At 30.6% G+C, this 15,380-nt stretch overlaps 1 protein-coding gene across 1 annotated transcript; it reads right to left on the bottom strand.

Annotated features, from left to right (window-relative positions):
• Positions 1-5,127: 5,127 nt before the first annotated feature.
• LOC142333654 (uncharacterized) lies at positions 5,128-14,243 on the bottom strand. The gene is made up of 4 exons (XM_075381036.1): positions 14,089-14,243; positions 12,600-12,860; positions 9,801-10,144; positions 5,128-5,284 (listed from the first exon to the last, which is right to left on the bottom strand). The coding sequence occupies exons 1-4, from the start codon at positions 14,101-14,103 to the stop codon at positions 5,233-5,235; spliced, it is 672 nt and encodes a 223-aa protein (XP_075237151.1). The 5' UTR covers positions 14,104-14,243; the 3' UTR covers positions 5,128-5,232.
• Positions 14,244-15,380: the final 1,137 nt, after the last annotated feature.

Raw genomic sequence — 15,380 nt, 5'->3', positions numbered from 1 at the left:
AAAAAATTTATTTATTTACCATATGAATGAAATAATATATTTTAGTGCCATTTTAACAGAAATCAATGTCAAAAAGAAAGCTGCATAATGAAAATATTATATAATTGTTTAACAAATCCACTACCTTTTTTAAGAAAATTTTAAATTAATTTAAACACTAATAGGCAATTAATAATTTTTTTTGCTGTATCTTTCCTAATGAGTTTAACACTTAATAACTCTCTGAAATAAAATTAATCCGCATTTCATTGAATTCTTGAACCATTATTCTCTTACCATAACTTAATTTAATTACTAAAATTTGTCTTTATAAAAGAAAGAGGAATATTAAAGAAAATTATCCTTTTCTATCACATTGTTCTTGCTTAATTTGATAAATTTTTTTACTGACAACTTTCCAGTTATCAGCCATTTGTTGAATATTACAGTTTTAATTTCAGTTAAAGATGCATTTTGTTTCTATGAGATGAATGAGAAAGTAGTATATATTTGCTAAACCCCATAAATGTTATGGTTGTACACAGCCTGATATTAGAAAAATTACATTAAAAAATAATAAAACCACACCCAGGAATAACAATCATTCAGTATTAAACGTATCAATGAATGGGAGGAATGAACTAGTTTTCCATTGATTTTTTCACTAAGCTATACTGTTCACATCAAGCCGAAAACTAAGTGAGTTGATCTTACTAGTGACATTAACATTCTATTCACCTCAGGAACTTACTTAACATCATCACTCTCAGAAAAAGTAATATTAATTAGTATAGACTATCTTTTGGTGTTTTTTTGTATATATCACAACCATAAGAAACATTGTGATTGATCAAAAAACATTTTTAAAACGTTTTATTTATTATTGAAACAGTAAATTGTCATTTCGAATTTTACACAATTCACAGTACTGCAGTAACAACACATTAAAAAAATAAAGCAAATGCATTAATAAAAAATTTAAAAAAGTGATAAAATATGGCACGTCTTTTCTAGCTAATAAAAATGAAGTTAGCGCCAAAAAACAAAATATATATTTTATTTAGAGGTGAGAATAAATATTAAGAAATATTTTTCTAAATATTCATACATAGTTTTTAAGCTTAATAAATTCATTGAATAAAGCGCTCTGTTAATTTAATCCCTTTTAATTAAGGCTAAAATAAAAAATGAAAATCTAAATAAAAATATTTTTCCGCATTTTAGGTTTGGGGGTCTATAATTTAAAAAAATTGTGGTAATTTCTTAATAGGTCTATGTGTATGAAATATATACTTTCAAATAAATTTTGAAAAATATTTAAACCCAAGGGAGACAAAAATAAACACATTTATTTCAATTTTAATAGGGGGTTGTTGATCTTTAGAAAAAGATTTGTTCTGAATTCGTTGTATATGCACTGTAGGCAAAAAATTTGCTTTAATGGATTTTTCTCTAAACTGCTTCTGAATAAAATCAAAGCCTAGTTTCACAACAGATTTTTTCATGTATTAAACTTTACAATATTTTATTGTATTTATATTTCATAAAACTAACATTATTATAATCACCATTACTTTTTTAATCTTTAAAATAAATTGAGTAATCTGTATGCTGTTGCTCTTATCAGATTTTTCCACGGTTTCCCATGCATGATCTTCGCAGGTAAATGCTTGGCAGTTCCTTTTTTTTTTAAATGTATATTAACATGTTTACTCATTCCTTATGTGATTGATAATGATTTATTTTGTATTGATCATAATAAAATATCAATTTTATTTATTTGTAAAGATATATATTTGTTCATGAACAAAATTTTAAGAGAGGAGAACGCTAAAACCTTTCTATTTTCATATGATTGAATACTTTCAAAAATTAATTTTTAATAAATTTAATATGTATATTTATTAGATATTTACACAGCCGCATGGATCTCCTTAAACAACTGTTTCATGCAGAGACAATTTCAAAGAGTTACTTCCTTTTTTGACCGCAACATATGCTTGTTCTTGAAGCTTCCAATTAATTTCAAAGTGAGATAAGTAGTAGATATAAATAGAGAAACTAAATTAAACACTTTGATAAGACAATTTTTGTAGAAATAGTTTATACAATTCTCCTATTACGAAGAGTGCTTTTTAATCATAAATTAATGTCAGTCATACAGAGTGTTCAGACTAAAGGTATCCAAAAGATCTATATTTAAAAAGCCAGTCATAATCTCTTAATAGTAGCCTTAGTTGAAAGGAAATCTCTCCAAAACCTTTTCTTATACTATCAAGGCCAATTGCCAATTGTTGGTTCTAAAGCCTAATATTATTCATTTAGTGGACTGTAAATCCAAGAGTGATTCATCCAAGGTAAGCCAACTAACAATGAAAGTCTACTGAGTCGAGATGTGGACGTCACAACTGAAGGTTCAGTGCATGCTTTGGTTAGTGGAGTATTAATCAGTTATGCCTGTTCAATGGTGAGTACGATCTAAATGAAACATCGATCCTAGTACATCGAAGTCTATTCACTAGTGGAATAAGACTTTAAGATTGACAGGAAGCTTGGTTTCACAAATTGAATATCATCCAAAAGTTCTAGTTAGTGACAAGACTATGCATTATGTATTCAATACATTCATTGGCAGTCCGGGAAAGTCAATCAGGCAAGCTAGTTACAAACTGGAAATTGCTCGTTCCACTGTTCACAAAATTGTTTATAAGCGGCTCCTTTTGTGAGCGTATAAGTTACAACTCCTTCATCACATTAAACCAAATGATTGCCGCTACAATACAAGTTTACTGCAGACATAATGCACCGTATAAAAAAAATCCAAATTATTTTTATGTATAGTTATTTATTGATGAGGCAAAACTTTAATGAATTGAATGAAATGTGAACTGGAGCCTCTATCGCTATGTGGGCTAGGTTTGAACTGAATGATTTGAATCAACCGTATCAATAATATTACAAAAATAATAGAATTTAAAAAAATTCTGTGTAATAATAATGGATTTCTTGTGTGGATTGCATGTGACGCTAGAGTGATAAATGGTGATGCGAGCACCTGGAATGAGGCTAGACCAATTATCACCATAAACTGGTAACAAACAGGGTGCCCCTGGGGCACTGTTTTGGGAGGTGCAATGGGGTGCTCTTATATCTCTACAATCAATCGTTCGTTCGTTTAAAAATTCAAACTGGATATTTTTTAGTTATCCTTTTTTTGTTTTCCCTGTTTAGTCTTCGGGAATAACCATTCAGGTATTACTTCAGAGGATGAATGAGGATGATATGTATGAGTGTAAATGAAGTGTGGTCTTGTACAGTCCCAGTTTGACCACTTCTGAGATATGAGGATAATTGTAACCCAACCACCAAAGCACACCGCCACGGTGTTCTTTGGTTTAATTATAAACAAAGGAATCGATTTATTGCCGGTAGAGTTACATTTCCTGGATATCAGTACTGCGGACCGGGAACGAATTTAGAAAAACGATAAAAGAGAAACGATCCCGGTGTAAACAAGTTCGACGCAGCTTGTAAAGAACACGATATCACATACGCTACGTACAGCGATAACGAAAACAGAGCGGCTGCAGATCGTAAATTAGCCAACAGCGCTTCGAAAAGAAATAAAGCTAAGGATTCGAGTATCGCAGAAAGGCTACTGCATTGGCGGTTACAAACGCGAACAAGTTAAAATCAAAGATCGGCGGTGGAAGAGTAAGAAGAAGACGATCAAAAATAAATAATATAAAACGTCTTGTTGAAATGATGAAAAGAAAAGCCGGCACTGCAGGGCAGGTATTATACCTTATGCCCTACCCTTTGACCGGATCAGGTATGGGTTGTAAAAACAAAAGTCGTCATCGTCGTTGTCTCCAATAAAGGGAATATCATGGCGTCAATATTGAAGAAACCCGTAGTGAATGTTACATCATTACTATGATAACATAACGTTACATGTACATAATGATGATTATGTTACTACGTTAGAAAAAGCAATTGTTAACGTCGCTAATATGAGTTTATCATTTACCTAACGTAACGTTAAATTATGATATTGACAAAACCGCCTTGAAGAAAACAGTAGTGAATGTTACATCATCATCATTACCTTCAGCGACGGTACCATTATTACAAATAGTAAACGCTACTAATACTAATATCTAATTACCTAAAATAACGTCATACGTAAGGCCATGGAAGCAGTTAAGGAGGAAAGGGAAATTTCAATATGGCGGTGACGGGCTACTACAGCCACTGACGTCACAATCCAAGATGGCCGACCACCGCCATCTTGATTTCGTGACGTCATTCCAAGTCCGCCATCTTGGATTCCAATATAGCCGATTGTCTGCCCTCTTGGATTTTGGCGCGTATGCCTATTTCCGTACTATTTACATAATATAAAACATTATGAAAATTCAAATAATTCATCATCGTATTTACCACTCTGCCAATTAATCTCAAATAACCACCAAACACAGTAACAAAACACTTATTTATAGGTTATATAACTATATATACCTGAAATTCAACAATTGTGTCTGTTAACTTTTTCACGCATATGAAGTTTTGCCTCATCACTAAATAACTATGAATAAAAATGATTAGGATTGTTTTTAATATGGTGCATTATGTCTGCAGCAAACTTATATCATAGCGGCAATCATTTGGTTTAATGTGATGAAGGAGTTGTAACTTATACGCTCGCAAAATGATCCGCTTATAAACAATGGTATGAACAGTGGAACGAAGAATTTGCAGTTTGTAACTAGCATGCCTAATTGACTTTCACGGACTGGCAATGAATGCATTGAATACATGCTGCATAGTCTTGTCACCAACTGGAACTTTTGGATGATTTCCAATTTGTGAAACCAAGCCTCCTGCACATCTTAAAGTCTTATTCCACTGTTGAATAGACTTGCATGTGCTAGGATGTTACATTTAGATCGTACTCACCATCAAAAAAATTATAAATTTAAACAGCTAATGAAGTGAAAACATTAATATCGCTCCAGTACATAAGTGTTCTATTTTTATAATTTACTTATTTATAATTTATAATTTTTTTATAATTAATTAGATTTTGTATATATATTTATATATTCTTAATAGACCAAAATAGGTGAAAAGTAAATTTAAGCATAATTAGTAGTAATAGTTATTTATTTTTCTTTAAGTAACATTTTTCATTCCTTACTAGTAATAATAATTTTCCTTTTTAAACAATCCAATGATTACTACCGAATATTTTTATAAGCATTGACGTTCCAAAAGCTTAACTCTCTCTTCAGATGATTTCGTACTAAGCAACAACAACAATAAATAAATAAAAAGTCACACACTTAAAAGAAATTTACTAAATATTTATACTTTTATAATATTTATATTTAGTTTTAATTTCATGGAAACATTTTAGATCGGATACTTGAAATAAATATGTCGTAGAACTAATATGCTATAAAGTTTTATATTGCATTTACTTCCAAATTACTTAGAATAATTTAGAAAAGAATATATAGTAACAGTGGTATTACTTATATACTTATTACTTTATATGTGCTGAGCCCTAGCATCTGTAACAATGATCTTCTTCACATATAGGGCTCTGAAATGGAACTACCCGATCCAAATCCGATCCTCAATTAGTTTTCGAGCCATCCGGTACGAGGTGATAATTGTAACATTCCTGATTTCCCCATACGTCAGCCCCATCACGGTAATTTTAAATTCCCATCGTCCCCCAATGTCTGCGCAATAGCGTCCTTATACACTTGCTCAGTCGCTTAAGGTCCACGTTAGGACAACTGTCATCCTTCCGCCTTGCAATTTAAGGTTGACTTGTAAGTTGGCCATCTTTTCTTTAAACATTACTGTCAGTTCCTCAGCATTCTGAGTACCTTTAACTCGAATATGCAATTCCTTTTGGCTTCTCCTTTTCAAAGAGAGGTCCTTGGTTGCCTCCTCACGAGACACTGTGGCCTTTGTTTGCGAAGCAGGTCATTATAGGACCTGCCCCCCGCCATGACACCACCATCCTACTTTCAGTGACCGGTGGTGTAGAATTCTTCACTCCAGTCTGCACCGTTTGTTGCTTCCCCAATTCCAAGTTCAGTTGTGTCATGCTCGCCTTGACCGGCGAGACTTCTTAACGCGCCAAGACAAAACTGGCACCCTGGAATTGCCCAGCACTCTTCTTACTGCCCATTGGATCACCACCAGAGAAATTTGTTCCCCTTCTTCCAAGTTGTAATAAACCCGGTAGCGACAATTTTGGCTCCTGTGAGTGCAAGTACTGCGGCTTACAGGATACAGCAGAACACACACTGTTTCAATGTCAGCAGTGGAATACACACAGAACTCAGGCTGGCAGGTCAATCGGCTGACCAAATGGGAAGAGAAGAGTCTGTCGCAGAGATACTGCAAACCAAAGACAAGGAGGATAGAAGTAGGGGATTTTAACAAGTCATGATGGGACAGCCCCAAGTTATCAGAGCAGCAGCCAGGAAGTGCAGAAGATCGACAACGAGATTGATGGGTAACTGACAGATTGATGGAAAAACCCCTCTGCTGAGGTAAAGATAGAGATCAGAAAGCAATTGGTGATGGACCGTTCCCTGCGACGTCATCATTTTTTTGGGCTTGTGCAGATGGTTGGCAATGATGAGCCACAGGGACTGTGGACCTCCTGACCTTGAAGGCAACCCTGGAGGCAGAGTACAGCTTGGTTGCAGGTCCGGCCCTGAAGGGGGAGGAGTTGGTATGGTGGCTAGGTTCAGTTGGTAGGGCGCAAGTATACATACACACCTTAATAACATCTAGTAGAAACTATTGCAAGCCCGACACTGCCCACTCAGAGGTGTACATAAATGGTATTCCCCCACCTTATCAAAAAAAGGAAAAAATAGATGTATCTATTAACAGGAGCCGAAAGATTTTTGTATTTTAATTATAGTACTCCTCTCACTCTAAAACACATAATGGAGGAGTGTTCAATCTATGAAGAAAGAGGCTGATCTTGAAAGGCAAAATTGAACGTGATTTTGCAAAAAGAAAAATCATTCCTAAGACGCTGTAATTTTTTCTTATGGGAATAGACTAATGAGAAGGGTTCAGTTGTTTTTATCACTATTTTCAGCTGTTTTAATTTTATTTCCATGTCCTTTACACCCTTGCATATTTACATTATTTATTTGTGTAGTTCTGTCCTCTGTAAGACAATTTGCATGTAATAGAGTTGTAAGTTTTAATTTTTATCAGCACCCTATACAGTGCATTTTGTTTTATTCAGCGTGTCAGTTTAATCATAAAACAAAGCTTTAAGTGCCTTATTGATGATTACAAATATTATTATGGATCCAAGACAGAATACAAGTTCGGTATTCTCTTGTTGTTGGCAATAGATTTTTGTATTGGTTAGTAGCAATGGTTGATAGTCTGTTTACAGCCAAATTGTACATAATACATCATACACCTCAGTTCATTCCTTTTTACCAAATGAATTTTCTTGATGGGTTCTAACTCGCTAAGTGCTATTAATAGATTCCATAATGACTTTAAATTTGATAAATTAATTTGTAACTTACAAGATATATAAGTAGTCTTAAATGAAAATTGCATTGTCTGCCCAATAGCATCCTTAATCTCTTGCTCAGTTGTTTTAACGTCTTTGATGTGGACAACTGTCCTTCCACCTCGCGATTTAAGGTTGACTTGCAAGTTGGCCATCTTTCATTTTAACACTACTGTCAGTTCCTCAGCATTCTGAGTTCCTTTAACTCGAATATGATGCACATGATTTTGGAAAAGGAAAAATCATTGCTAAGACACTGCAATTTTTTCTTATGGGAACAGACTAATGAGCAGGGTTTTATTGTTTTTATTACTATTTTCTGCTGTTTTAATTTTATATCCATTTCCTTTGCACCGTTTCATATTTACGATATTTATTTGTGTAGTAAAATAATTATTGCCCTCTGTAAAACAATTTGCATGTAATATAGTTGTAAGTTTTAATTTTTATCAGCACCCTATAAGTGCATTTTGTTTTATTCAGCGTTAAGGTTTAATCATAAAACAAACCTTGAAGTGCCTTATTGAAGGCAGAAGACGAGTTAGGTATTCTTTTGTTGTTGGCAATAGATTTTTGTATTGGATCGTAGCAAAGGTTGCTAGTGAGTTTACAACCTAATTGTACACAATAATCATACAACTCAGTTCATTCATTTTTACCAAATTAAAGGAATCTTGAAGTGTTCTGACAATCGAAGTACCATTAATAGCTTGCATAATGACTTTAAATTTGATATATTAATATATATATTTGATATATTAAATTACAAGATACATTAGTAGTCTTAAATGATAACGGTCAGATTTATGTAATAATATGGAAACTTTTTTTTTCCTGTTTAACCTCCGGTAACTACCGTTTAGATAATACTTCAGAGGATGAATGAAGATGATATGTATGAATGTGAATGAAGTGTAGTCTTGTACACTTCACTTGTCAGTTCGACCATACCTGAGATGTGTGGTTAATTGAAACCCAACCACCAACGGTATCCATGATTTAGTATTCAAGTCCATGTAAAAATAGCTGCCTTTACTAGGACTTGAACGCTGGAACTCACGACTTCCAAATCAGCAGATTTGGGAAGACGCGTTCACCACTAGACCAACGCGGTATGTTAATAATATGGAACCTAGAATATGTCAAAATCCAATGGAAATTAGGCTGCTAGAAAAGAAGCAAGTAGATAAATCATGGACAACATTTTATGTTTTAAGAATGTACAATAACAAAAATTATAAAATAAGGTGTATTGAAATTGTAGTCCTCAGAGAATGGAAGTCCTTGATAATCAGATTAAACATACTTAATAAAATTCAGATCAGACGAATAAATGATGCTGCTCTCTCTTGTTGAAAACAACCATGACATGCTTACACGCAGATCGTACAGAACATGCAAATGTATCTCTTATTAACAGCAGAAAGACCTTTGTTACAAATTGTGATATTGCTCTTAGTGAAAAACGCATAATATGGGAGTAAATCAATATATAGTTTTGAAATGAAGGTTGTACATAAAAAACAAACTTTCAAATTACCTATGAAAAGAAAAGTATTGTTACAAAAAAGTTTCTTACAGGGAAGTTGATCGATGACTAACATTAGTGGTTTTCATGCTGTATTTTAATTGTTTGTAAGGGGTCTTCACATCCATAAGTGATTATAATATTTATTCTGTGTCATCAAAATTGCAAAAGGCCATTTTAATACTTATAGTCAAATACTAGTTAAAACATTTTTTTTATTTTTAGGTTGCTGGTCGTGGTATTTATTTGTTATGTATTGTACATCACTCATAAGGCTGTTCACACATTATGCAGTGACATTTAACAATAGTTTTAGGTTTTATTTCTTTGAAAAACAAAACTTCATGAGATCCTTTTCACCTCATGCAGTAATGTTTTTAAATCGCTTAAAAATAAAAAAAATATATGATGTGTATATATGCATGTACATGCTTGTTTCTGTGTATATGTGCATGCGCATTGGAGTAGGTGAGAGCTAATTCACATGCTCTTACATGTTTCTTTCCATGTTTTTTAACTAGAAGTAATAGAAGTGTTTAATGTAACATTTTTTTCTAATATATATATACACATGTTGACATCAAGTCACTGTGCTGTTACTCTCTGTAATCTAGTATACATTAATATATATATATATAAGGCTAATGGCTTCAGAAGCTGATGCCTTAAAAAATAAATAATAATAATAAAGAGAAATATTGAAAGAAAAATGCTTCATACCTATTATATATACGTATAACTTCATTACACTCACATCCTTTTGCATCTTTTTGATTTTCAAACCAGCTGTAATAAAACTCATCAAAAATTGTATCTCGAATCACATCATTCTTAAGAATGGCTTCCATACAGTTCTGGGGCTGAAAATTTTTCATCCATAATATTTGTGTATACTGAACATTTAGAACTGGGTAACTTTCTATATACAATAACATTTTTATATCTTTTACTAATTGAATAAGAAAGGTAGCATTACGCATATCCCAGCATCTTCTTTCCAAAGAAAGCATTACTTTAATGCATTCAACCTGTTTAAATCCTCTCTCCATACATTTGTCTGAAAACTAGAATAATAAAAAAAAAGAAATCATACACGATACTTAAAATTATGCATAAATAGTATAATAAAAATCCTGGAAAAAGTTCACATAATCAATAAAAATTTTAAGACAACTGTAAAGTAATTGCAATCAAAGGTGTTTATCAAATCTATATGAGAAAAATGGCAACACAGTTCAAAAAATAAAATTTGTGGTATTCTGTAACAATTTAAAAATCAGTTTTTACAGTTACAAGTCTACAATCCGTTATCTTGTAAATGAATATTATCTGTTGAATGTTGTTTATAACTGGCTCAAAGAAGAGAAAGACTAAAGCAGTTTACTACCATAAATTCCATTTTATTCTGCCATCATGTAACAACTTCTGATGATTATTAATGAAATTAATTTTCCTAATCTGTGCAAGTACTTCATTTTTTTGTGAATTTGTACATATTTGTTTTTTAGTTGTATTAGAGTATTTATTTTTTAATGTCTAAAAATGTAATGATAAAACTAAAATTAATATTCAAAATAATATGCAAATAAATAATTATAACAGAGAAAGAAATATTTTATTGATAAGTTAGAGATATTTATGATAAATTTAATACAGTAATAAAAATATATTTAATTATTTAAATTATTTTAAGCAATCTTTTATTAGTGATGGAAATGAAATCGTTCTGAAAAATAATGACACCAATTTTTTGTAATAACTCTGTTACTGCAATGCACATAGGTGAGAAGGCTTTCTAAAGGGAAAATGCTAAGTAGAGTATTTGAGTTAAATTCAGAGGTACAGAGTTGTTACTAATGAATAAAGACAAGCTGCAAATTAAAAGATTAGCTTACTTATCAGATATTTTCAATTCCCTAAATGAGTTAAATTTAATTTTTGTTTTAGTGAAATTTGCAAGAAGAAACAACTTGATTTTCAATAGATAACAAAATAAAGGGATTATTAAAAAAATTGCAAAAAAGAATAATAGTTCAGCTATGATGGCAATAAAAAATAAATTTTGTAATAACCCGAACCTTGACCCAAATTTGCGCTTAAAATTAAGTTCAACTGAGCAAAATATTTCTTCTGTTGTTTCAGCCAGGCAGAACTATCCTTGCAACTGAAGTTTTTTTCTTGAAAAATATTCTTCTCAGTAACATAAGTAAATATATAATGTAACATTTCTTTGTAAAATAAATAACAGTTTTTGGAAAACTTATTTTTTTAATAAATAAAATAATAGTAGAATATGATATTTTTTATAAAATAAAAAGGCGAAATTAAAAAAATAATGGAATTTTTATTGCTTTACCATTCTGAGATATAACTATTGCTATCTTAATGTCATATTACATATTCAGTAGTTCACTCGTTTGCTACTGATTTTAAAGTCTCATGAATGGTAGATAAAAAAAAGGTTGAGAACAGCTGCTTTAGAAGTATTTGCCACACCAATCAATTCTGTCAAGAACAATGTATTTAAAAAAAATATATATACCTTTTATTAATAAACACTGTTGCAATGTATTGTTTATAATAATGATAAATATAAAAAAAAGTTGACAACACAGTTGTAGGACTTTCCCTTCAGATGGCTATTTATAAATAAAATATAATTAACATATTAAAGACATACTGAATAAATGTTATTAGATAATTATTGGCTGAGGTTAAAATCGCAAATTTAAAAATACTTCAATTTCAACAACTTTAAATATCAATAAATGTACAAACTGATATCTCGCACAATCATGGTTGTTACTTTTTGCATAAACCCTAAAGTAGGAGTCAAAGTTCAATTTTATAAAAAAATCTTTTTTTATAGTACTCTTGATTACAATAATAAAGAGAAAGAAGAAAAATGATAAAAAGTGCATGACTTTTGGTTAGGTCTGGCCGCTTAATGGGATTTGGGGCTCTCAATTTACTTAATTTATATGCCTAATTAGGGGATTATAGAAAAACCACAATGAAAAACAATCATCTAGTGATTACAACAAAGCTTCAAAGTTGAGAGCATTTTTTAGTGTGAGGGTGCGATTTTGAAAAAAACTTTTTTTTAAGTTATTGTTATTTTTTTAATTTTTAACAAATGTGCCTAAGAAAAATATGACATTAATTAGGCGAAATCTTGAGATACTGAGGGTGACTTTGCTCTACAGCCTCACCCCCATTGATCTTGTAAGCTGAAAATTTAATGTCATCAATGCCCTATATGTAGAAGTAATGTGAGCAAGTTTGGTCAAAATCAGTCAAGTTGTCCTGGAGATATAAGGTGATTTAAAGGCCAACACCTTACACACACATATAAACATCCAAAAGATTTTCATCTACCTTTTGCTGTGCTTTCAAAACTATTTGCAAGGAACTTGTATTTATGAATCCTTTTAAGTATGACACATTTAAATTATGACTAGTCAAATAGTTATAGATGTATTTTAAAGTTTTTTATTGAAAAACATGGGTTATAGTTACCTTTTTTATATTGTATTCATTTTCTCCAACTAATCTGAAATACTTGTCTGTTAAATATAGGCATTTTGTCGAATGAAATCCATATCTTGAATTCTTCCCCAACTTGTTACAGTACATTTCAACAAGTGACTGAATTGTTTGGTCATCTGTATAACCACTCTCTCTATATAGATTATATTTACGAATTCCATTTATATATTCCGTACAGTCTCCATTAGATCCAACAAACATTGTTGTTAATATGAAATACATCAGTAAGTCCTATTACAAAAGAAAAAAAAGCAATATTATATATCATTTTTTATAGGTTAAAGAAAAACATATTTCTTTAACTATTTTTTTTTTTAAGAAGGGGAATAAGGAAGATGAGTGCTTCTTTTGTCTTATCTGTTGTACCCCCACATTAGAAAGGTCTCTTGATTTCATCTCAATGATTTTTATTTAAAACAAATGGTTAAGACCATAAATTTCAAGGAATAGTATATTTTTAATCAATTCATAATTTTTTTTGTCAGTCTTCATCACAAAATGCCATAAATTACAAAAAATTAAGATTGATTAAACGAATCATGTTAATACAATTTCTTAAGTAATTTTTATAAAAGGAGCTGATTCATCTATTCCATTGTTGGTAGATTTCTGAATGTCATTTTTAGTGAGCACTATAAGTCCTTTTGTCACATTTATTTTCATCTTTTTTCTTTAAGTGGGTCACCATATATTTAATACCAATAAATAATATTAAAAATTTATTAACCTTTTTTTTTTTTTAATTTAACAAACGTTTGCTGTGGTACTTAACAGAAAATAATATATTTAGATTTTAATAGATGCTAGCATTACAAGTACAGTAGTCTTCTGCTTGTGCTGCCACATGTCATAAAAATATCTTTATACTGTTATGTATATTCTGAAATTAATTTTAATTAAATTATTGTGCCAAAAATTCATCAATTTTCATACAGATATGAATTTTTTTATAGTTTAATAAAATGCAGTTATTTTCCTTGATTTTTAAGTTGAGGAAAATATTTGACTCAAAAATATTTAAAATTATGTTTTTTATAACTCACTGTGCATAGATAACATTGTCAGTGTTTTTTTCCAAAAAAAAATAATCTGAAGTAAAATAACTGACTATTTAAATAAATACCAGTTAATTATGTAGAAACTGAAAATCTTGTGCTCACTTTGATTCATCATTTCGTAACTTCATAACGTATCTGCTTTATAAAAAACATTATTAGCCAGGAAAAAATTCTTTTCTATTCTTATTACATCCTTTTACTGTACTAATATCTACACACCTCCAAAATAATGTAATATATTTAACTTCAATAATCAATAAAATAAAGAGAAAAATATTTTGAAGGACTATAAATGAAAAAACTTCTTTTTATAAAACAAAATCGAACCAAGAATATCTTAGTTGATTAGTAATTATGACCTAAATAAATTATTTTGAAAAACAATCAATAATCAAAGTTACCTGTTTTCGCCACATATTTATTATTTTTTTGTTTTATCAACTTATAAAATTTTATTTTATAAACGAATAAATCCTGGTATTAACTGATTAAGTATAGAAGCAGTAATGAGGTATATAATATATTTATGTGATGATAATGTAATTTTCCATAATGAGAAAAATTTATGTCTCGACAGTTTTTTTTCTTAAGAATAATCTTTTAACAATCACAATTTTCACTTGCATATTTTGTTTAAATATTAACATAAAAATTTATACTAAAGTGTATGTTATGGCAGAACTTATTATTAAAGATTTTTTTATTGTTGTAATTTAAACAATAACTATTAAGCATAAATGAAATATTATAATACATGCACACGTGTATGTGTGAGAATAATTGATCGTGTGTTCATGGATCAGAGCTAAAAGCACATTGTGTATGGCATCTCAGCTTAAGTCAGCTGGTAATTTGATCATGTACAATCACTACAAGCATATCATGTACAAGAACTGACCAATCTAGTACATATTTCAAATAATTATACTCATTTAAAGCTTAAAGTAAACATTAAGCGATTCAATTGTGCATCTGCTGTCATCCCCACATCCGTAACTAAATCATGGACTTAGTCCTAATTTAATGTAAATAAATTCAAATCAAATTCTGGGATGAACTCCTATGTTTGTGCGGCACGGTGAGGTTATAATTATTCAAAACAAAACTTGAGCAGTTTTTATATCATTAAACACCTGTACACCATACCTCTATGAATAATGATTGATGAACATTGTAGCCAATTTCACAAACTTGCTTAAAGCTTTACTGTTAATGAGAGGTTAATTTCCGCTTGACATTGAAAAATGGTAAGACATTGACAACTGAAACTAAATACTTGGCTAAATTTGAGTATTCCATCATAGACAAATGAGATTCATCAGTAAAGAGGCCAACCTTTTAAAAAAAATTGTAGGTACGTTAATTGAAGTGTTCTTCAACATGCAGAACACAGAGTTCCTCAATGAAATATATCAGTGCCTTGCTTTTGATATTGTTTATTAAAACCTGCCTAAAAATCGTGGGTCATTACCTGGAACCTTTTTTACAGACACCACAATTGTGTTTATATCTAAGATAATTATTTAAAAGGAATTAAAAATTTATGGTAGCAGCTCAAAAACTTATTCACTTATTGGACTGTAAATATCTAACTAAAATATGGATAAAACTTGCATTGTGCTTCTCAGATAGATTTAATATTACTGATCATGTGGATAGAATTCTTATTAATGATAACAGTAATATTTCTGTT

The sequence above is a fragment of the Lycorma delicatula genome, chromosome 13 (assembly GCF_047948215.1).
Source record: "Lycorma delicatula isolate Av1 chromosome 13, ASM4794821v1, whole genome shotgun sequence".
In the NCBI taxonomy this organism is placed as follows: domain Eukaryota; kingdom Metazoa; phylum Arthropoda; class Insecta; order Hemiptera; family Fulgoridae; genus Lycorma; species Lycorma delicatula.
Note: the sequence above shows the minus strand (reverse complement) of the source record. Positions and strands in the feature narration are given on the sequence as shown.

Excerpts from the sequence above, each read along its gene's own strand:
- LOC142333654 (XM_075381036.1), bottom strand. Across the intron at positions 10,145-12,599 it reads ATGAATACAATATAAAAAAG|TTTTCAGACAAATGTATGGA; the intron begins GTAACTATAACC and ends TTATTATTCTAG. Across the intron at positions 5,285-9,800 it reads GTTATACGTATATATAATAG|TACGAAATCATCTGAAGAGA; the intron begins GTATGAAGCATT and ends GTTGTTGCTTAG.